Source organism: Amblyomma mixtum, chromosome 5 (assembly GCF_055824585.1).
Source record: "Amblyomma mixtum isolate Tamu chromosome 5, ASM5582458v1, whole genome shotgun sequence".
NCBI classification, from domain to species: Eukaryota; Metazoa; Arthropoda; class Arachnida; order Ixodida; family Ixodidae; genus Amblyomma; species Amblyomma mixtum.
Window position 1 is genome coordinate 151266108 of NC_143016.1, and position 22282 is coordinate 151288389.

The 22282-nt window shown below is 50.0% G+C and overlaps 1 protein-coding gene and 1 pseudogene across 2 annotated transcripts in view; one reads left to right on the forward strand and one right to left on the reverse strand.

Moving 5' to 3' along the window:
* Positions 1-21758, forward strand: part of LOC149344160 (uncharacterized) — a 78466-nt gene extending 56708 nt beyond the window's left edge. For both annotated transcript variants that reach the window (XM_089546182.1, XM_089546181.1), the window contains exon 4: positions 21049-21758. In XM_089546182.1, coding sequence (XP_089402308.1) covers positions 21049-21562 — 514 coding nt within the window. In that variant the 3' untranslated portion in view covers positions 21563-21758. The remainder of the gene's footprint in view (positions 1-21048) is intronic.
* LOC149344161 (uncharacterized) lies at positions 15926-21003 on the reverse strand (annotated as a pseudogene).
* Positions 21759-22282: the final 524 nt, after the last annotated feature.

Here is a 22282-nt window from a genome sequence, read left to right on the forward strand (position 1 = left end):
TTGACATTCTCTTGGCGTGTGCGTTTGTTATGTAGTTCACGGCAATGCGAGGTGTCTATGACCCTCTTGAGGTGCAGAATTCTACGACTAAATCTATATTTGTTCCTATCGGGGTTCTCACTGTCGAACCTTTGTGAAGCGTGTGGCGAATCGAAATACTAGATCACATTCTCGTCTCCTGTCGGCAGTGTGCTGCTCTGCGAAAAGCTTATCTGCACATTCCCCTCGCTCAATTAGGACTTCCTATTTCTATACCCGTTCTTGTCGCCTATGGGGAAAGTGCGAGGGGATATGTCCTAAAACCAACGTGGGATTTTCTGCGTAATTTCATATTACGCCAGGGAGACTCATTTGTTAGCCATAATTATATAACAAAGCTATATAATCTTTGTTAGCTTTAAGCACAAAATTCAACGTCGGCTACCTTCAATGAGTCAATGCTTCGCATTTGCTTGACTGTACAAGGCACCCTGGCCAGTTCCCCCTGTGGGTATGCGCCACTCCAACAAAGGACAACAACAACAGCACTACTGCAGTTTACATACTTGTAGGACAGGGTACATTCCAGTCAAACAGATCGCCACATTGGGCCACGCCAGTCGTAACCCCTGCAATGCGACAAGCAGTGTTGCAGGTTCAGCATCCCATGCATCATGGAATCGTCCAGACGAAAGCATTAGCAATCGACTGAGTGTGGTGGCTAAGGATGGATAAAGACGCTGAGCAAATAATACGGGTGTGGCACTTGTCAGAAATCACGCAGTGTAAAACGCCACGCAGCAATACATCTCTGGAACTAGCAAGCAAGTTGTGATCCATATTACACATCGACCTCGCAGGTCCCTTTTAAAAGACATTCATTTCGGTCATGGACAGCTGCTTGAAATAGTTCGAGGTGCGCATAGTTTCATTCACCTCAGCTGCTGCTGTTGTGACGGGGCTGAGAAGATCCTTTACAACTGACAAAATACCTCATGTATTGTACTTTGTATTTATTTCCGTTCAGAAAAATGGTGGAAGTTGATGTAAGAAGTGCATAGTTAAGATTGAAAGCCGTAAGCATCACATATTGTTCAGACAAAGCACCCGCCTTCGTGCCTGCAGAGTTGAATCTCTCTGGATCGCGAGAGCATTCGTCACGCTCGAGTTGCATCTTACCACCCAGCGTGAAATGGTCACGTAGAGCGTCTTGTATAAGAACTAGAAAGACTCTACAACGTTAGGGTCGAGGAGATGTATAAAAGGGCATCTCACGCTTCCTGTTCAGACCAATATCCTGCAACACACTTAATCTGGAACAAGTCCCTCGCAGTTCCTTTTCAAAAAAAAATGAAATCAACAATCGATGTATTGCACACAGATCACTGCGAAGCGCTACTAAACTGGAAACTTGCAACAATGAGGCATCAAGGAAAAGATAGCACATTCCAACCTGCAGATGTCTTCGCAAGAAACTTTCGCTCCTGAGGACAGTATTTGTTAATAGTCATTGCCCACTGTGCATCTTTGTAATCCGAGGTAGAACTAGTTACCTGCCAACGCTGGAAGAACCGTGCGGATCATGTCAGGAAGCGCACTTCAGACCTGGACGACCTATCCGCTTCAACGCACCAGGACTACGGCCAACTGATTCCCGGTTTGGACGCAGATGAGAGCCAGTTATCAGAGACCATGTGCTGCTATCTGCTGACCATCGTTGGATCAAAAGGAAGGCTCAAGTTCAACGGCGGGTTAACCAGCACCGATTACAGGCACCGGCGTACTCCATCTTTCGTCAAGAGGCCGCTCAGAGGATCCGCCAGATCAAGTGTCCAGGATACTACGGGCCTTCTATCTAAGGGGAAAGAGGTATTCGCGTGCTTAGTCGTTCGCGCTCCGACGCACAGAACCCAGCCAGCTTCGTTTACTTCCCAAGAGTTATGCGTGTTTGGCGTGTTTGTTTATAGTCCGAGCCGCCGCCGCCCGTGCTTCCACAATTTATGAGCGCCTGTGTTTATGCGAGCAGTGGTACGCGAAAGGGGCAACGAGGGACTCAGATATCCCCTGCAACGCATGTGACTCCATCGGGACACTAAGTGGAAGGCGAAACCTCTCCCCTTTTCTTTGATGAATATTAGGAAGCGACTTGGGCTTGTAGTTGACACTAAATTTTTTTTCTCTTTCTCGCCGCCGCCTCTGGTCTGCATTCTGGAAGAAGCCCCTCCTAGCTCTCGCCCGGAGCCGACACGTTTCGTCGGGCTCCACCACTGTGTAACCTGTTCCATATCCAATGAAGATATTGCAATGTCATTAGGCAATCGAGGGAACCAATTAGGGCGACACCTCACCGCGCGCTTTTAGCCGCCCTTACCCCGTTGGCGTTAAAGTGGTTAATAAGGCAAAGACTTCTCGTTGGGCGTGCCCATGGGACGCGGGCGGAATGGAGCGCGGTGGTGTACAGTCCGATTTGTTTAAAAAAAAAAAATTTGAAAATTTTTCTGGTCCGTCGGAGTGTATGAGTGGAGGGGGAGAAAGAAAGAGTGCGATTTTGATCGCCTATATCTTCGGTGTTAATGAAGCTAGTTTAAACATTTTTGCGGCGCAATGATTAATGATAGAATTCCGATCTCTCGTAGCGCTTTTCCTAACTTCAGTAAATACCACTGCATGAGCCCTTTAAGCAGAATGCAGCTACAAACACAATGTTAAAAGAAAAATGTTAACGACCACTTGAAACTTGAACACTTGAACAGTACATTTGATTAGCCTGCAGTGACAAACATTCCCGAGTAGCACACGATGTCTAGCTCTTGTGGGTCCCACATGGGAAAATGTGGCTGGAGCAACTACTCTTACCTATGTCGGCCCCCTGTGAGGAATAAGTAGGCTAGACTCCGTTCACATTTATCAGTTAAAGGCTAACTTAGTCCACATTCCTAAATTCAGCCTACACGGACCCATTCGGCTTCAGAGGGCCCTAGTAAACAAGGATGTTTCCCTTGCTGTAGAAATGGCGGCAAGGACAAATGGTGCTGCCCGCTCGAAATCGCTGTAGGTCCCAAACCGGCTGTGGCGGGGCTGGAAGGTGGGCATACCGTCATGCGGCCCACATTACTCCCTTGTCGAGTACTTCAGAGCGCAACATAATATGGGTTCTATGCAGAAAAAGCTTCTGCAAGCCCAATTAGGGCTGCTGATGCAATGCCGCAGTCGGCCCTACATCTGTTTTGGCCACGCAGGACACGTGTTTCTGCGTCCTGCGTTAAATGCATTCCATTAATTTGCTAATTTCAGTAATCCACCGCCATCCACATCGAATGACGTTAGCCTTCTAACGGTGGTGCTTAAATGCAGGTGCAGTGTAGCGTACCACCATCGACTGTGTCCACACCCATTGCTGTCAACTTGCCGGAGTGCTGTACCTGATCCTTACCAGTCGCTTTTCTCCTTTGCATTCATCTCATCCTGAAGTTGTTCCTGAATACGCCTGACGGCGCAGTTAGAGTTGTTGAAAAAAGTGTGCTTGCTTTGGCGGACTCGGTACGAAAGAAAAATCTGAACAAGGACTCATGACCTCGAGAGTAGGTTTTCCAATGCGGTGAACCTGAGTGCCGTACGCATAAAGGGGAAACAGTGTTAAATGTGAAAAGCATGAAAGGTTCAGTCGATTTGAGCGTGGCGTATGGGCAGTGTTCGCATCGTCCACTGTCCTCCGTAGAAAATGTAGTATGCAGTGGTTTGGCTTGTCGAGAAAGCGAAGCCATAGTGAGGATTGTGAGCGTTCAGTTTTATGGCGCAGGCCTCCTCGCTTTTCTGAATGCGCATTCGGTCTCTAATTGGGACTCCAGTGCAGCGTATATGCTACTGGTGGTGCCACTGTATGCCGTAGTCTGTGAAAGCACCTTGAGGGGTTGTACTTTAACCCATGGCCTACCTTGCTGAGACACTTTTTTGTTCAGGTTAACTTTTCACTTGCGTTGGCGACACAACTACTTCTAGCAAGTGTAATGCTACAAATAACTTTCCTTGGTTTCGACCACTCGTGTAGTGCGGAGAAGCGTGCGTACAACGCTCTAGTTTTTCCTTTAAGAAATCCACCGCAACCCACTGCGCATGAACGTAGCCTTCTAAAAAACGTTGGCGTACTATCTACGGTTGCCGGCCACTGTGCAGCTTGCACCGCACAGCTGAGTCTGATGCATTTTTAACATTGCCACGAATTTTTCCATAAAATATGGAATAATTTACAACATGATTTGCGTAACAATATCGTAGCTTGCTTTTTTTAAAAAATAGGACAGATTTCATATTCATACATCTTGCCAAATACTTGCTATGACGCGAGCTTCACGCGAGCAGGAATAAGTTCGCATGCGTTTGAATGGGAAACTATGAGCTGGGATATAGAGCAGGCTTCGTTTTAAGAGGGAGGCGCCGTGATCCAGACCGGTGCTGGTGCAGGTTTGCGGAAATTGAAAACCGGACTTTGCCAGGATTTGTCGACAGCGGCACCCCTGTGGAAGATATCTTCTGAGAGCAACCCGAGACACACCGCAATACAGAGGACACGGTGGGAAACAGTACGCCCTCTCCTGAAAGCCCCCAGCAGCCGCTGCGCCTAGTCTGCGCAAACTAGCCGTGGCTAATGCGGGACACAAATACCAGTTTTCTCTTGGAAGCCCGTGTTGGGAACAGGCAGCGACACTTGCGACATATATCAGCGTTGAGCGTCACTTTGTTGGAGGGCGGCTCCATGATAGGCCTCCCTTCCGCGTAGGCCGCAAAGGGGCGGCACTTTGTTAAGCGTGAGACTACCAAGTGTTCCGCGGCGAGCGCAGTGTGTATAGCAGCAGCGCCCGGCTGTCGCCAAGCGGGGGCGGAATAAATCAGACCGCGCTTCCTATTTCGTTGGTGGCAGAACTGTGGAGCAGCCTTGCCCTGTGAACCGCTAGGGAAAGCGCCAGGAATTCTGCGTGGTTATCAGTGTCGCAGCGGCCTGAACTAGGATAGATGTCCCACGCGCGTAGGTGGTAAAATACGGCGTGTGCCGGGGAGTAATAATAACTCCTTTTTTTTTGTTAGCCTTCAAGCAAGTTGTTTGAGTGCTGTGTCTGCTTAATGCAATCTTGGCCCATCTGCTGTGGGCGATGTTTTCTCATCTGAAATGAACGCATACTTGATGCCAAAAGCCAAAAGTCCTACTGCGCCTGGGATCGGAGGTCAAGGCGGACTGTGCTGCGCGGCTTTCCTGTGTTCTCGGTGCTTGCAAGGTATTGCATAGTGAGGAGATCTGCGCTTCTGGATTTGTACAGCTTTGCAGAGCCGGGAGAGATACGGAAGATGCAGCTATGCTGCTCGGCGCTGGCTGCGTCGAAGCATGTTGCCGGCTTTTTAGCTCTGACCAGGTATTGCACGAATGGAGTTTTATTCAGAACAGACCCTATAGACATCGCTATGACGGGAATGTAATCATCAGCTGGCTTACGTTCATCATCATTATCAGCCTGACTACACCCACTGCAGGGCAAAAGTCTCTCCCATGTCTCTCCAATTAACCCTGCCCTTTGCTAGCTGCGGCCACTGTATCCCCGCAGACTTCTTAATCTCATCCGGCCACCTAACTTTCTGCCGCACACTGCCACGCCTTCCTTCGCTTGGAATCCACTCTGATACTCTTAAGGACCATCGGTTATAGTGGCTTCGCATTAAATGCCTTGCCCAAGTGCATTTCTTCCTCTTGATTTCGACTAGGAGGTCATTAACCCGTGTTTGTTCCCTGGGCCACTCTGCCCTCCTCCGATTACTTAACGCTACACCCATCATTTTTCTTTCCATAGCTCGCTGCGTTAAGTTAAGGTGAACCCTTTTGATTAGCCTCCACGTTTCTGCCCCATAGGTGAGTACTGGTAAGATACAGCTGTTGAATACTTTTATCTTGAGGGGTATTGGTAAACTGCCATTCATGACCTGAGAGAATTTGGCATATGCGCTCCACACCATTCTTATTCGTCTAGTTATTTCCCTCATGATCCACATCAGAGGTCACTACCTGCCGTAAGTAGACGTATTTCTTTACCACTTCCAACACCTCGATACCAACTGTGAACTGTTGTTCCCTTTCGAGACTGTTGAACATTCATGTTAATTTTTAGACCCACCGTTATGCTCCGCCTCCCTAAATCACTGATCATGCTTTGCAGCTGATTTCCTGAGTGACTTAGCTAGGCAATGTCACTAGCGAATAGCAGATTGTTCACATATTCTCCATTAACTCTTGTCCCAACTGCTCTCATTGTAGTCTTCTGAATACGTGCAGTAAACATTGGGTGAATAGCATTGATGAGATCGTGTCTGCCTGCCCGACACCTAGTGCTCGTGTGTCCGTTAATCCGCGATAGCACAGTACGCTCCCACCCGTTAATACTGTATGTGCCCATCTGCCCTCATCTGCCCTCTAACCTCAATAAGCCCTATGATATCCCATTTGATACCCGTTAGTTCCTCCAACAACACTTCTAGGCTAGCCTCGCTGGATAAGATTCTCGCATTAAACGTTTTCCGGTTGAGTTTAGAATTGCGGCCTGTTCGGAGCCCAGAGATTCTGGCTGGCATTCTGGCATTTGTCCACCGGCAGGAGAAATGTTTATCTCACTGATGCACATGTAGTTAGACAGTAATGAAACGCGAACGCGCAAACGCTATATTTTGTGCTTTGCAGCGATATTTTCCTTTCCAACCGGTTTATGAATATTCACTCTGGACCCAGAAACATGAATCACGTTAGCTGTATACTGCAGCTGAAATCACACATTTTAAATATTTTTTGTTCCCATGCGGCGCTCACGTTTAATTCCGGCCTGACTGTACATTTAATCCTGCCCTGCGTTAGGCGCGACTACATTTAGTGCCAACAAGTTTCCTAATGACATTCCCCTAATTAATTTCGGCCCCCCTAGAGACAGTTTTTATCTCCTTGGAATCCACTTTGCTTCCCGTTCTGTCTGCTTCTCTACGTCGTCTATGTCGCATCGATTAAGCTGTCCTACCAAATGACTTCGGTTATCCTTTCTTTGCCGTCTGCTCCTCCCGATATCTGCGTGGATATCATTAGCTCGAGCTCACTCCCTCTAATCCACAGAGCTTTCTTTGCATCCCTTAATGTTACCGAAGTCACTTTTCCTGCCGTAGCTTTCTGCGTGGTACTGCATCTGATTTCAAACTCTGTCAGTAGACTTGACCAAACAACGGCGCGAAAGACGGAGACGGAAGAAGAGTAATCACTAGGCGGACGCAGTCTCACAACTGTTTTTTTTTTTTTACTCACGAGGAACACGTACTATATATTCAATCCGCGGGCGAGGATGAAAAAAAACAACAACAAAAATTGGAAAGAGGAGCAGAAAAAAATAAGAAATGTAGTTTTCTTGGTTTTTATTTTTTGTATCTTTGCTGCAGATTACCATATTTAGGGGTTGAATTATTAAATTTTTATTTTCTTGAAAATTCGGCGCACTTCTTTCAGTGCTTATTCAGAACGCAGTTTACGGGATTTTCCTTTCGGCGGGTATTATTTCTTACTAGTTAATGAACTTTTTTTTGAGCGATGGGTTGTGATACTGCTGTGTAGTCAGCTGTCACATAGATTTTATGTTGGCTTTCTTGTACGCCTGAACTTTCGACTAACCAGCAATTAAGCAGAAATGGTCTGATTACTGGTAAATGCGCTCATCACTGTGCTTGCAAAAAAAAAATGATATCGCCAACAAAAAAGTGGCGCAAGCTAAATGATGGAACTGTTGGGCAGAAACTCAAGTCGGAGTTGATTCTTAAAATGTGGGTTGTCATTGTGCGCTTGGTTGTTGCACTAGGCTAGCGAAGGGCGGGACATCAAGCGGTCTGATGCTGATGTCATGGATGAAACTGCCTCTTAACGACAGCCAGAACACGGCAGTTCCTCGTGACGCTTATGGAGGGTTTCAAATGTCTTTACATGCAATGGAAACATATGCCAACCGAGTAATTGCCCTAAGCGGGTGATGACAGTGAACAGCACTACACTCGTAGACGGAGCTTGAATATGTTATGAAGCCTCCCAGTCTGCAGAGGCCTGTAAAGTAGCGAAGCAGTACCCCAAAAGGCACGACTGCTCTATTTAATCCAGCAGTGTACCTTCTCACCACTGCCGTCGTTTCCGCGCTTTGCTAATTTTTCTTTCGCTGAGCGTGGCTCTTACTCGATAGCCAGCTAGCTGCGACGTGCATGTCAAGGGTACCGACCTTCTTTGGTTAAAGCCGTACTTTGGCAATTTAATTAGTGGTCCTTTTATTATTTTTTCGGCTTATATGGAAATGTCCAACCCTTGCATGTATTGTACTCGCTCGTTCTGAATAATAAAAAAATATTTGCGAATCGGCGCTGGCCGTACGTACCTCCTTCTTATGTTTACGTTTTTCGCGCTGGGGCCTAATCATGCATCACAAACTCGCCCGTCTCGCTACTGCGTTTCGTTAGACCCCAACTTTTGGCCCTATAAATAAGTACTCGACGGATACCGCTGTTACATATATAACTTTGAATGATGCCTGCAAGCAGCTGGCATAAGTTGAGGCTGCCTGCCACTGTTGTGGCAATTTATTTTTCGTGTCCAGATCTGTGGTCACTAATTAATATTGATACAGCTCAGAAGTGGCGGAAGTAGAAGAGCTTTGCCATCTTGCTTGACACCCCACATGAGGTGGCGAAGCTTCTTGTCTTGCGTCATGATGGGATCCGCGCGTTTAAAAAGGCGGGTCATGTCCTCGTAGTACATGCGAACACTTCGTTGTGGCGCTGGCTGCGCGAGTGTAATGCAGTTTCTGCTCGCTCTCGACGGTGTGAATTCGGGAGAGTGGCTATCAGATTGCGGCAGAAGGCCCCCCAGGATGTAAACGAGGCTTCATGGTTTTCGAACGATGTCCGAGCCGACTCTTCAAGCGCGAAATAAACATTGTGGAGCTTACGGTCGTCGCTCAAGCCGTTGTAACGGGCAACACGCTCGAAGATTTCGAGCCAGTCCTCGGCGTCCTCGAACACGTCGCCATGAAACGACGGGGGGTGTTCGCGGCTGGTGACAAGAGGATTTGCGCCGGGAGCCTAGTCTCAGTTGCCATGGCAGCTGGTGCCTCCGAAGACCGAGGTTGCGTCGCCCGTGTTGCAGCCGGAAGAAGTCCGAAAGGGACGCTGCACGGAGGCGGCGGCCGCGGCGCTGGTGAATATGGGTGAGATCCGTGCTGGTCGGTAGCCTACGCGGGTCTGGAAGCGTACCCGGATCCTCCACCAGACTTGTCACGATTATTACGTGCCACACAATCGGGCACAATATCGGGCACAGAAGAACTACTCTAGGCTGCCGAGCGGCCGCAGGCAAGATGGCGAAGCACTTCCTCCACTTCTCATCTGTATTGGCTGTATTAATATTATATTGGTGCACACTACGCTACTTCCAGTAGCGCACTGCCTATTGAAGAATTCTTTTTCCTGCAGCGTATCCCACTCGTGCATGTACGGTTGCTATTTCCTGCGAGTATCATCCACATTTCCTTGTCATGGACTGTCTCTACAGGCGGCTTCCCCTCCTAGAATTATATATACACCACCTCTATTCAACTTTTCTTTATTGACTGTTACGATGAAGTGGACATGGAAGACAAAGTGGCCTCCTGCGGGAAAGGGATGAACGAAGTAGAAGAGGTTGATGGATCTCCCTGTTCGCGTTGGTACTCCCTGCTAGGAACTATTCATTCTAGACGCCTAGCGCTTGTAAATAAATGTAAATAGTATTTCCCGGTAACATCCGTCGTGGAACTGCGACAAGACGGTACTACGCAGCGGACGCTACCTTCTACCCTGACCTACTTTTCACGCCGACGCTACCTTCCACTGCCGACAATGACGGAAGCCTCTCCACCAGATTCGGCAGTATCGGTATCCTCCGTCGTCCTCACTCACCCTCGTGATGCCAGGCTGTTTTCTGGGGACGCTGACGTCGAGACTTGGCTTCGCAAATATGAACGGTGCAGCGCTAACTGCTGGGACCAAACGTTCATGCTTGCGAACACCCTTTTTTACCTTAAGGGCATGGCGTTCAAGTGATATGATACCAACGAAGAGGCATTGACCAGTTGGGATGACTGTAAGCTGAAGCTTATCGACCGTTTCGGCAAACCACTCGGCTGGGGTACAGCTCAACTCGTCCAAATGCCAGTTCGGCCGCAGGCAACTCAGCATTCTTGGACATCTCGTCGACGCCTCCTGTGTACGTCCTGTCCAGTTAAAATTGCAGCGGTGCAACACTTTCCTCGACCACATTCCCAGAAAGACGTGCGCAGTTTTCTCGAGTTATGTTCCTACTTTCACCGTTTTATTCAAGATTTTGCCGTTATCGGTCGTCCCCTCACTCACCTACTGAAGACCGACACAGAGTTTACCTGGGGCCCTGATCAAGAAAATGCTTTTTCCATGCTTGTCCGCCTGCTGACGTCATCACGGATTCTAGCAAATTTTGATCCCGCGGCCCTTACTGAACTCCGCACAGACACCTGCGGCTACGGGATCGGAGCAGTGCTGGCACAATGCTACCGGGGCCCAAACCACGTGGTTGCGTATGCTAGCCGCCTGCTTTCCCCTGCCGAGCGAAATTACTCGATTACCGAACGCGAATGCCTCGCCCTGGTTTGGGCTGTAGCTAAATTCCGGCCATACTGGTTCGGGCGTGCTTTTTCTGTTGTCACGGACCACCATACCCTTTGCTGGCTGTCCTCGCTGAAAGACGCTTCCGGGCTTCTTTGCCGCTGAGCGCTATGCCTTCAAGAGTATTCGTACAATGTCGTGCACAAGTCTGGACGTCTCCATTAAGACGCTGATTGCCTGTCTCGGTACCCTGTCGAGCCACCTGCTCTCAGAGACACGGACGATATCCCTTCCCTGTTTGGCATTTCCGATCTACACAACATCGCCGAGGAGCAGCGGAAGGACCCATATTTGCAAACCATCATCGAGGGCCTCAGCTCTGAAAGCTTGGAGCGCTCCCTGCAGATCTTGGTTACCAAAAATGGCATCTTCTACCGCCGCAACTTCCGTCCTGACGGGCTCTCCCTCCTTCTAGTCATTCCCGAGCAGATGCGCTCTTCATCAATTGTAGAACTCCTTGACCTGCCTGCAGCTGGCCACCTTGGTGCGGCGCGAACTTACGATCGGATACGGCGCCGTTTCTTTTGGCCTGGATTATACCGCACAGTCCGGCAATACATCACCACTTGCGACCTCTGTCAGAGCAGGAAGAAGCCTTCGGCACCACCTCCTGGTCTTCTGCACCCTATAGACGCGCCCGTGGAGCCGTCCCACCGTGTAGGGCTCGACCTCCTTGGACCATTCCCGACCTCGAAATCGGGAAATAAGTGGGTCGCAGTAGCCAAAGACTATGCCACTCGGTATCCGATTACATGTGCGTTGCCTACTAGCTGTCCGACCGATGTCGCTGATACTTTTGCACAATCTTATTCTACAACGTGGTTCCCCTCGTCACTTATTCACAGACCGCAGACGCTGTTTCCTGTCCAGAGTTATTGACGACATCCTGCGTTCATGTTCTACCAAGCATAAGATTTTCACAGCATACCACCCACAGACAAATGGGCTAACCGAGCGTTTGAACCGAACATTAACAGACATGTCGCCTATGTACGTCTCCACCGACCACAAAGACTGGGATCTCGCCTTGCCGTATGAGGCGTTCGCTTACAACACCTCCCAGCATGGCACAACTGGTTACTCTCCGTTCCATCTCTTATACGGGAGACATGCCGTCCTGCCTTTTGACACACTCGTCCCATCCACTGACCGTCCCGTCACCGCCTACGCCCGTGACGCCATTGCTCAAGCGGCAGACGCTCGCCAAATCGCCCGTAGTCGTCTCCAAGCGTCCCAGCAAGCACAGAAGTTTATGAAGTCTATGTACGATAATTGCCATCGCCACGTCACCAACGAACCGGGGTCGCTAGTTCTCTTCGTCCCCTTCCCGCCGCGTCGGTCTCTCTGAGAAACTTTTGTCCTTCTACCATGGCCCTTATCGTGTTGTGCATCACGTCACTAACGTCACGTATGAAGCTGCTCTTCATACACCTGCATCCTCATCAAGTAGACCACCCACCGATATTGTTCACGTTACGCGCCTCAAGCCCTACCACGCCGCTCCTGTATCACCGGCCTAACGTCGGGACGGCGCTCGTGCCGCCGGGGGGTCATGTGGAAGTGGAAGACGAAGTGGCCTCCTGCGTGGAGAGGATGAACGAAGTAAAAAAGGTTGATGGATCTCCCTGTTGGCATTGGTGCTCCCTGCTAGGAACTATTCATTCTGGACCCCTACCGCTCGTAAATGAATGTAAACAGTATTTTCCCAAACTATATATGTATATATATATTCTGAAGGAGAACGAGCACACGCGGCAGTTAGTTATATAGAACGCCTTGCTTTACTCTGATGCTTCCTCGTAGTCCTCTTCCCTTGCTCGCGCATTCCGTCCGTCATCGTCTTTGTAGCGGCATTTCACGGCCACGACCGCGGACCTGAAAAGAACAGAAACAATTTCGCAGAACATGTGTCTCGGTTAAAAGAAAGGGTCATCCGCCTGCAAGACTGAATATGTTGTGGTTCCTGTTCTTTTCAGGTCCGCGGTCGTGGTCAGGGGATGCCTTGACAAAGATGACGGACGGATGTGGGAGCGCGCACGCATGCACGCAAGCACACGCACACGCGCGCGCACACGCGCACACACACACACACACACACACACACACACACACACACACACACACACACACACACACACACACACACACACACACACACACACACACACACACACACACACACACACACACGCACGCACGCACGCACGCACACACACACACACGCACGCACGCACGCACGCACGCACGCACAAACACAAACACAAACAGAAACACACACACACGCACGCACGCACGCACACGCACAGTGAAGGAGAACAAGCACACGCGGCCGTTCATAAGAACGCCTTGCTTTACTCTGCTCCTTCCTTGTCGTCCTCTTCCCTTGCTCCCGCATCCCGTCCGTCATCGTCTTGGTCACGGCATCACTCGGCGACGACCGCGGACCTGAAAAGAACAGGCACCGCAACACATTCAGTCTTGCTGGCGGACGACCCTTTTCTTTAACCGAGACACATGCACTGCGAAATTGTTTCTCCGACGCCTGTCCAAGCCTGCCTGAAACGATGGAGTACACACATGCGACGCGTTGTTACCTAATCGTTCGGTGACAACGTAGGGCCTTTCGTATTTCGACGTTAGTTTACGCCTTGGCAGCTGGAGATCGTGTCGCACCCACACCTCGTATGCAACTTTACAGGAAGGAGCTGGTCGATGTTGGCGGTAGAAGTCTCGTTTCTGGGCCTGATGCGCACGAGACGCTCTGCAGTGCTGCTGACCCGATGAGCTGACAAGCTGCCTGTCGTGGTACCGGGGTCCCATTGTTAATAGGGGTTTCCATGTTGCATGTCCTTGCAAGTGGAGTCTGCTGTCCGTACACGACCGTATAAGGCGTTGTTCCAGCAGAACTTTGCAGGGATGTGCTGACTGCTAACGCTGCCGTCAGAAGATGCTGGTCTCGGTCCGCCTCACCTTGTTTTTTATTGGTGCATAAGGGTCGCGGTTGTATCGTCTGGTTCGCCTGCTCTGTGCGACCATTCGTTTGCGGGTGGTACGCCGATGCAAAGGGGTGCTGAACGCCTGCCCAGCGCAGGTAGGCACGGAGTTCGCGACTCCGGAAGGTGGTTTGCACGTTCCGAGATGAGTTTTCTAGGGAGGCCGTGCCGCAATTAAAACCGATCTTGCAGAAAGCCAACTACGCCGTGGGGAGCGTGAGAGGGCACGGCAGTAACCTCTACAAATTATGAAAGATAATCTACAGTGGCTAATATACACCGGTTGCCCACTGCCGATGTTGGCAGGGGCCGAATGTGGTCGATCCCTATGGCGTGAAATATAGTCTCGGGCAAAGGAATGGACATGAGAAGCCCGGGCTAGCATCTCGGCAGACGGTGGTGCTGCTGCCAGACTTCGCAGCTGGCAACGCACGCACAGATGCTGCTGCTCATCTTGGGCCACCAGAAGCGTTCCTGCACCTTTCGCAACGTGGCTGGCTTACCGACGTGCCCTCTTGTGGGGAAGTCGAGGACGGCATGGAGCACCTACCCGTGTAGAGTAGCAGGAAGGACGAGGAGATGCTGGTCATCCTTGTGGTGTTTGAGCCAGTGTCGGCGGTACAATGTTGCATCCCGCAGGACAAACTTTGAGTTGCTCGCGGTGTCCTCAAGGGAAGCCATGATGGCTGCCATATCTCTGTCCTCGTTTTGGGCCTTTCTGACATCCTGCTGATGAAATAGGAGCCAGCTTTCGCTGGATCGCGCTCGAGAACGGCCGTCAGCAGTGGGGTGTCGCGACAAGGCGTCTGCGATACGGTTAAGAGTCCCGGCCCAGTGCCGTACATCATATGTGTATTCTTGGAGCGTTTATTATCCAGCGAGCGAACTTGTGCTTGAGGTTTTGTTTCGTGAACATCCAGGTGATGACAATTATTCGTGGCGATGGTAAACTTCCGTCTGAAGAGGAAGAGGCGAAACTTGTCGCCACTCGAGACCACTGCCAGGCATTCCTACTCGTTGGAGTGATAATGGCTTTCGGCAGCGAACAGTTTGCGGCTAGCGTACGCAACGACGTGCTCAGCAGCCTAAGGGTCGCGCTGGAGCAGAACCGCCCCGAGGCGGACCTGGCTAGCGTCTGTGTGAACTTCAGTATGCCAGTCTTCGCTTAAATGACTCAAAGCCAGGCACTGAGTAAGTTGATCTTTGAGCGCTTGAAAGACTCGTTGCTGCCGTTCACCACATATAAAATTCTCGCCTTTCTTCAACAAATTGGTGAGGGGAGCTGCTGTGGTGGCAGAGCTGGCGACAAATTTGCGTTCATAGGAAGCCGTGCCCCGGAACGTCTGTAGTTTCTTCAGACTGCAGGTTTGGGAGAATTCGTGACGGCTGCTATCGGCTCTGAAAGCGGGTGAGTGTCCTCCACAGAAATCTTGTAGCCGAGGTAAGGGATTTCCGACAGGCCAAATTGTAATTTCTCGCGGTTCAGCCGGAAGCCAGCTCTGTATAATCTCGCAAGAACGTTATCGAGATTCCCGGAGGTGCTCATCTTCGCTCCCACCGACGGCCAAAATATCATCGAAGTAGGCCACGCAGGCGTGGTCTTTGAGAGTCGAGCACCATGTTCATGGCACACTGGATGGAGTTTTGATGTATTGGTTTCAAAAATAAAATGATGATGATGAAAAGTGCTAGGAGTAGTACGCTGCCCGAAAGGCATGCGATTAAACTCGCACGGCCCGGAAGAGGTGCGAAAACCTGTCTTGTGCTTACCCTCCTCGTCGACGTTTATCTGCCAGTATCCTGAGCGTAGGTCAAGAGTTGAAAAGTACTTCGAGTGCCGGACGGCGCCAACTGCGTCGTAGATACGGGGAAGGGGGTGAGAGTCTGGAATCGTGTGCTTAATGAGCTCCCTATAGTCGACGGAAAACCTCAGAGGCCGTTTTTCATGCGTGCGAGAACAACAGGGGCTGCCCAAGGGCTAGACGAGAATCTGACGACGCAAGCAGCCAGCATGTCCCGTACCTGGTCAGCGATAACCGTTCGCTCGAGCGCGGCGTAGCGCCGCTGCGGTACAGTGATGGGCGTGTGATTGTCGGTTGGTATGTGATCGACAACCAATGATGTTCCAGGAAGCTGGGTTCTCCTGTCCGCGAAAATGGCACTGTGTCGGTGCAGCAGGGCAGGCAAGGTGTTTCGGTCGAGAGGCTCACCTTTCAGATGCTCGGCTATGTTAAGGCTAGAGGTGGTACGGAAGACCGGAGCTGCACTCCGCCGTGGCGGATGGTGAGAGCCACGTCCCCGGACATGATGTAGTCCGTGCCTAAGACGAGGTCAGCAGGCAATTCCCTAAACACCGGGACGGCCGCCAGAGCCTTGCAGCCAGCCTCAGTACGGATGCAGAGATACACTGCACCAACCGGAATGGCGCTGCCACCCAAGCCTTGCAGTGGAGACGAGGTCCATGGGCTTAGAGGGACAGAGAAGATTGAGACCCTAGATTGGGTCTCTCCCGCACCACTGATGTATCGCGGGTGATGAAGAAGCCAATAGACTTAAAAAAAATCGGTCTAGTACCAAAATTTTAATTTTGTGATTATAAATGAAATAGAAGGTGGAAAGGTGGAATGGAAAAGTGGGGGTATAAAAGAGGGAAGGAAAGGGAGAGAAGTAGATACCATCATCAGCGAACCCCAGCCAAGAGAGAGAGCCCGGCCTCCAGCGGTTTTTATTCTTATTTCTTTCTTTTTTTTACATTCTGATATTTCACTGTATTCCAAGTTGAATTCTTCCTGAACTGTCCTTGTCACTCCTTGGACTTCTTTCCTGATGCCAGTTTTTGTTTCGCAAACAAACACCAAACACCAAAATACACAGTCGCACTTGCTTGCTGCCGACTTTCATTATGATGATACTTTCCTGATGCCTGTTTTTGTTTCGTACACACAAACACCAAACACTAAACACATACACAGTCGCACATTTGCTTGTTGCCGACTTCTTGGGCTGATATCTCGGTGCCTGTTTTTGTTTCGCACACACAAACCAAACACCACGCACATACACAGTCGCACACTTGCTTGTTGCCGACCTTCGTTATGATGGTACTTCCTGATGCCTGTTTTTGTTTCGTACACAAACACCAAACACCAAACACATACAGAGTCGCACAAGTGCTTGTTGCCGACTGCTTGGACTCCTTTTCCTAGTGCCTGTTTTTGTTTCGCACCCACAGACACCAAACACCAAGGATATACACCGTCGCACACTTGCTTGTTGCCGACCTTCCTTATGATGCTACTTTCCTGATGCCTGTTCTTGTTTCGTACACAAACACCAGCACAGTCGCAACACAGTCGCACAATTACTTGTTGCCGACTTCTTGGACTGCTTTTCCTAGTGCCTGTTTTTGTTTCGCACACACTAACACAAAACACCAAGCACATACACAGTCGCACACTTGCTTTTGTCGACCTTCATTATGATGATACTTTCCTGATGCCTGTTTTTGTTTTGTACACCCAAACACCAAACACATACACAGTCGCACCGTTGCTGTTGCCGACTTCTTGAACTGCCTTTCCTGGTGCCTGTTTTTGTTTCGCACATACAAACACCAAACACCAAGCACATACCGTCGCACAGTTGCTTGTTGCCGACCTTCATTAAGATGAACACTTCCCACGCACATTGTTTCTGGTGTTGTCCCAAGTTCTTTTGTCCATTTCAACATTAGCCCTCTCCACCAATTAACAGACCAACCAGTCAACGCCTTACTGTGCCTGCAGTTTCCTTACATTTTTATTTTAGACTGTTTATTTAAGTGGTACGTCTGCGTTGAAGTACGAGGAATAGTTGATTATTTATTAATTTACTTTTTTGCAATTTCCTTCCTTCTCATTTATGATTCATATGATTTTTCTAATAATAGTTCTACCATGGTATTAAGTATATTTTAAGTATCCAATTTTTTAATTATTTCTGGTTTCCTAAGTGCTAAGTTTCTGGAAATGCATGCGCGGGCGGGCAACATGAGGACAGCCCTTGGGCATGTGGTCATGTCGTCCGCTCCGCACGAAAAGCAACCTCGGCGCTGTTGAGGTGGCGCGGCAGGCGTCCCGGTGGCAACGAAGACCCGCGACGATTCGCGGTGTCATGCAAGGCGGCAGACCGGTAGACAAAAGTGGGGAGGGTGTCGGTGTCCACGGTGGTCATGAAGCCTGGGTCGCATCGTGAAGACCGTCGAAGATATACTACTTCGCGGCGGGCGCGGGCCACTCGATATTACTAGCCTCAAGAAGACGCACCTTGTCGTAAATATACAAGGCGACATCGTCGCTTGGAGCCTGGTGGCCCGAGTGCATCGTCGAGAATTTCACGTCGTACGCACTGGCGAGGAAGGCAAAGGCGGCCAGGAGGGCAGCAGTCCAGCCCGACCAAGTATGGTAGCGGTGGCCTGCATACTGGTGCCAGGCGAGAGCTGCACCGTGGAGATGGTTTTCCGCGAAAGCGAGGGCGGTGGCTGAGGACCATGCGGGACGCCGGGCGACAGCATCGACAGCTTGCACCCGGGCTCTGGGATCGTCGCAAAAACCATGAAATTCCGGAAGCCGGCCTGGCGGCGCTGGCCCGCCGGAGGACAGAGAGGTGCGGCCAAGCGCAGCGGTCAATTCCGGGAGGGTGAAGAGGGCCTCGGGCAGGAGGGCCTGCGCCGAACCCGCCGAGAAGGCGGGGACGCCGTGCTCAAGGACGTCGGTCTCGGACGGCAAAAGCCGCGAGCGGTGGGGGGGGGGGGGGGGGGGGGGGCGACCGAAGGACTTCCTGGCCGCTGCGGAGAAGGAGCGGATCGGGGAGATCTGGGTCGGGCCCGACGTTCGTCGACTGCGCCATTGTGAAGGAGAACAAGCAGACGCAGCCGTTCGTTAGAGCGTTGACTGGCTGGTTGTCCTCAAACAAAATGGCACATACCCACTACGGGGGAGTGGCGAAGAGACAGGTGGTGAACTGCTGGAAAGAGGAGTATTTATAGAGGAGGAAAAGGAGTAGTAATAGGGTATAGGCTGACAGAGTGAACGACGCTACGACAGGGGACCTGTTAACTGGGAGATCGAAGACGGGACGATGGCTTTATGTGCAAATGATTGAAAATGACTTATGTTGCACTGGCTGAAAGAGAGAAAAAATAAAATGAAATAAACTTTTGAAAATGTGAGAAATAAAAATAAATATAAAAAATACAATTAAAATTAGCATGGGGGTCGCTGTGTTTCTAGAAGAAAATTTATTACGCCTTGCTAAAGTGTACTAGAAGAGGAAGTTGATTTCTTCTCCACCTTCCTCATCGTCCTCTTCCTTTGGTCCCGCATCCAATCCGTCATCTTATTTGTTACGGCATCACAATATATCTGCCACAAGGCAGGCTTGAGCAAACTGACGTTTAAACACACAGCCGCTAACTGCAGGGAATGGCCACGGTAAGTGCTAGCACACTAAAACAGTTAGGATTAGATGCGTTTGGAATGAAATCGTCATATCACCCTCTCTTCACTCTACGTGAATAACAAAGCACCATATCACCATACATGCATGCCACAAAGTGGTCCACAATCACAGAAACAGTCACGCACAAAACTCCCCGCGCCAGTAATATAATCTGGTTGCCTGGTAACTAGTGCGCTCTCATGGCCTTGCAAGAGTTCCACTACAGCGTGGAATCATCGTGCACTCACGCTCTGTCTGTATTACTGACGACAAGCAACTCATGCAGTGAGGTTTAGCGGCTCTTCTATCTCGTTAGCTATGAGATATCCATGTATCAGGGCTCTTGAGCAGTGGCTTAGCCAGAAATATTTTTCGGGGGGTGTTATACGGCGCCGGTTAAAAAATATAGAGAGAGCCTGCACCCAAACAATTTCTTAATCATTTTTTTGCTTTAATAAAGCCGAAGAGATAGTTGTTTCGTTCACTTTAATATGCACATAAAAACAGGAGTGCACACAGGACTCTGAGGATGATTCGTATAGAACATTTATTTTCTCACAAAAAAAAGCAGCCGTACTAGAAATCAGGGCTATTTACAATAATTTTCACATATACAACACAAAAGCTTCTGCTCTTACAACAAATCAGCAGCTGCGAACGAAATGCACTTGTCAATGCATGCATGTGCACCAGCGCCCGGCCGCAGAGTCGCTTAAAAAAAAAACAATTTTTTATTTTTGCAATACTTGATGACCATTTGAGGACAATGCAAATGGTTAAAATGTAGGCCGACGTAAAAAGGTCTGTTTAATTGGGTGAGCTGTGCCTACAATTAAAGGAGTGCCATATACGTCGTGCGATGGCAAAGATTGACTGTTTTCTGCAATAACGTCCCTTTCCTGTTATAGACCCCGCACTACGCCCAGTCACGATCAAAATTCCCTGCCCCGCTCTGGCGGCCACGTTCTCCTGGTCTGCGTTTGATTGAAAATAGATACGGTGTGCTGCGCAGTACCAGGCACGCGGGCACGCTGCTCGGCAACTATGTACAAAACTTTGCAGGAGCGACCGACTCGCATTGCTTCGTGACATCAGCTTCTAGCACGTGATGCGTGTTGCAAGTCATACTATGCGCGATAGCACATCAATCTTTTCGGGAATAAACAACAGAGAACGCAAATGCATCAGAACATTCCTGAATAATTACTGAAACGCAAGAATAAGGGCCAGTGTTTGAAATTCAACGCGGAACTGTCGCGCGAGGAAAAAAGCGCTATTAAAATATATATTTTCGCAGAAACGCCTGAAACTTTTGTGAGTTCGTCTACAAGCTGAACATTACTTAGAAGCGTCCGTTCACCTTTATGACCGTGAAATTGTCCATGAGGGGGTATGCAGCGCTTAGAAATTTCGGGGTTTCAGGGGGTGTTCTGACACTAAAGAATTCCCCCCCCCCCCCCCATCTGACAACGCCCATTCTTCGCTTAGACAGCTTGATACATTATCTAGGGAAAAGTGGAGCTATCCGCTCCCACCCCACCCCACCCCCGATTCCTCCGTTAACGGAGTTAGGTTAGGAGTCAGTGGTAGAATACAATTTTTTTTTGTTCTGGTTTTTAAAGTTTAGTTACTGTGATGCAGATGACGCTAGCTGCGGGGCCTTAGGTTGGGTGAAGAGACGACGGAGAGATGGTACGACTGGAAGGAAAGCGAAGTTGCCGTTGTGAGTACACATAACCCTGGCTGCTTAAGCCTTCCAAGGTATCCTTCATTGGCACTGTGGAGGCTTTACCATGAGGACACAGCTAGGCTCACGCTTCCACATTACGCCGCATGAATTACAGTGACCTGGCGTTTGTTGTTGTTGCAGCATGTCCACGGCACGGTTGGAGATCCCTGGTCGTGGCTCAGAGAGGCCGTCTTTCTATTCGCACGACTCCTCGTCGGGGGATACGAGCTGGCGGCCTTCCAACAGCATCGATTGCGACGGCCCACGGGGCCCGAGTCCCGCCGCCCTGTCGTCACCCTCCTCCGGAGACAATTACTGCGTGGACGAAATTGTGAAGGGCCGGCTTGCCGGCAAGCGGCGGTCCCTGGCTTCGGGAAACCCGTGCGGATGTCGCCGCAGCAGCCGTGCCGCCTCTATGTCGGCAGCCGCTGGACTGCAACTTCTCGAGGCTCCCAGCCCTCGATCCAGCACTCCCCGTTCGATGACTCCGCAAACTTCTTCCCCGCCGTCTAGCTCGCCGCAATCATCGCGCGTTCGCTGTGCCTCGGTGAGCTTTCTGGACGAGCCGAGCTTCTGTCGAGAGGTGGTGTATGACTACGGCGATGACGCGGATGACGACAGCGACTCCGCGTGCGCAAGAAGGAATGCGAGGTAGCGGCAGTGAAGTGGCGACCATCGCTCGCCTATTAGAGGATTGTGATGACCTTAGGTTTGAGATTTGTGACCCGTTTGTGTGTGCCGCGGACGCTAACAGCGCTTCGGTGATGTCACGCTTTGAGTGAGGTTCACATGCAGGAAATCCCGTGCGTCCGTGGAGGTGCAATCTTTCAAGAGATGAAAGGCAGTGAAAAAACGGTCGATGACAAATATTTCTGGAAATTGGCCATCTCTAGCTGAAACTTCAGATTCCAACTAAAATTTCTAGAGTAATCTTTTTTTGGGAAAACACGATTCCCAGGCGATTGAAGCGTGATGTATAGCTTCTTTTCTAGTAGTTTTTATCGGCGTTCACATTTTTGTTTCTTCCTTTCCTGAAACTCATTGGCTGCATTATGGTAGTGGCTATACTACTTACGATGCGCTCACGCACATTCTAGGAATACTTCTTTCTGCAGTGTATGTATGCCTTACTTCCATATGTCGCGTTGTGAGCGTGATAGTTCCAAAGAAGTCTGCGTGAACAGCCAATACAAGGTGTTCATTTAACTTTGTCCTGAAAGACAGAAGACAAATAAATGACAGCCGCGATTGACCGGGATGCGAAAGTAACCGGCCATGGAGGTAAGTGCTCGCATACCTTGCTTGTTCCGAAGCACCACTCCATGTATTAAGGTAGCTGATCTTGATATGCTTCACATGTAGCTTATGTGGTAGT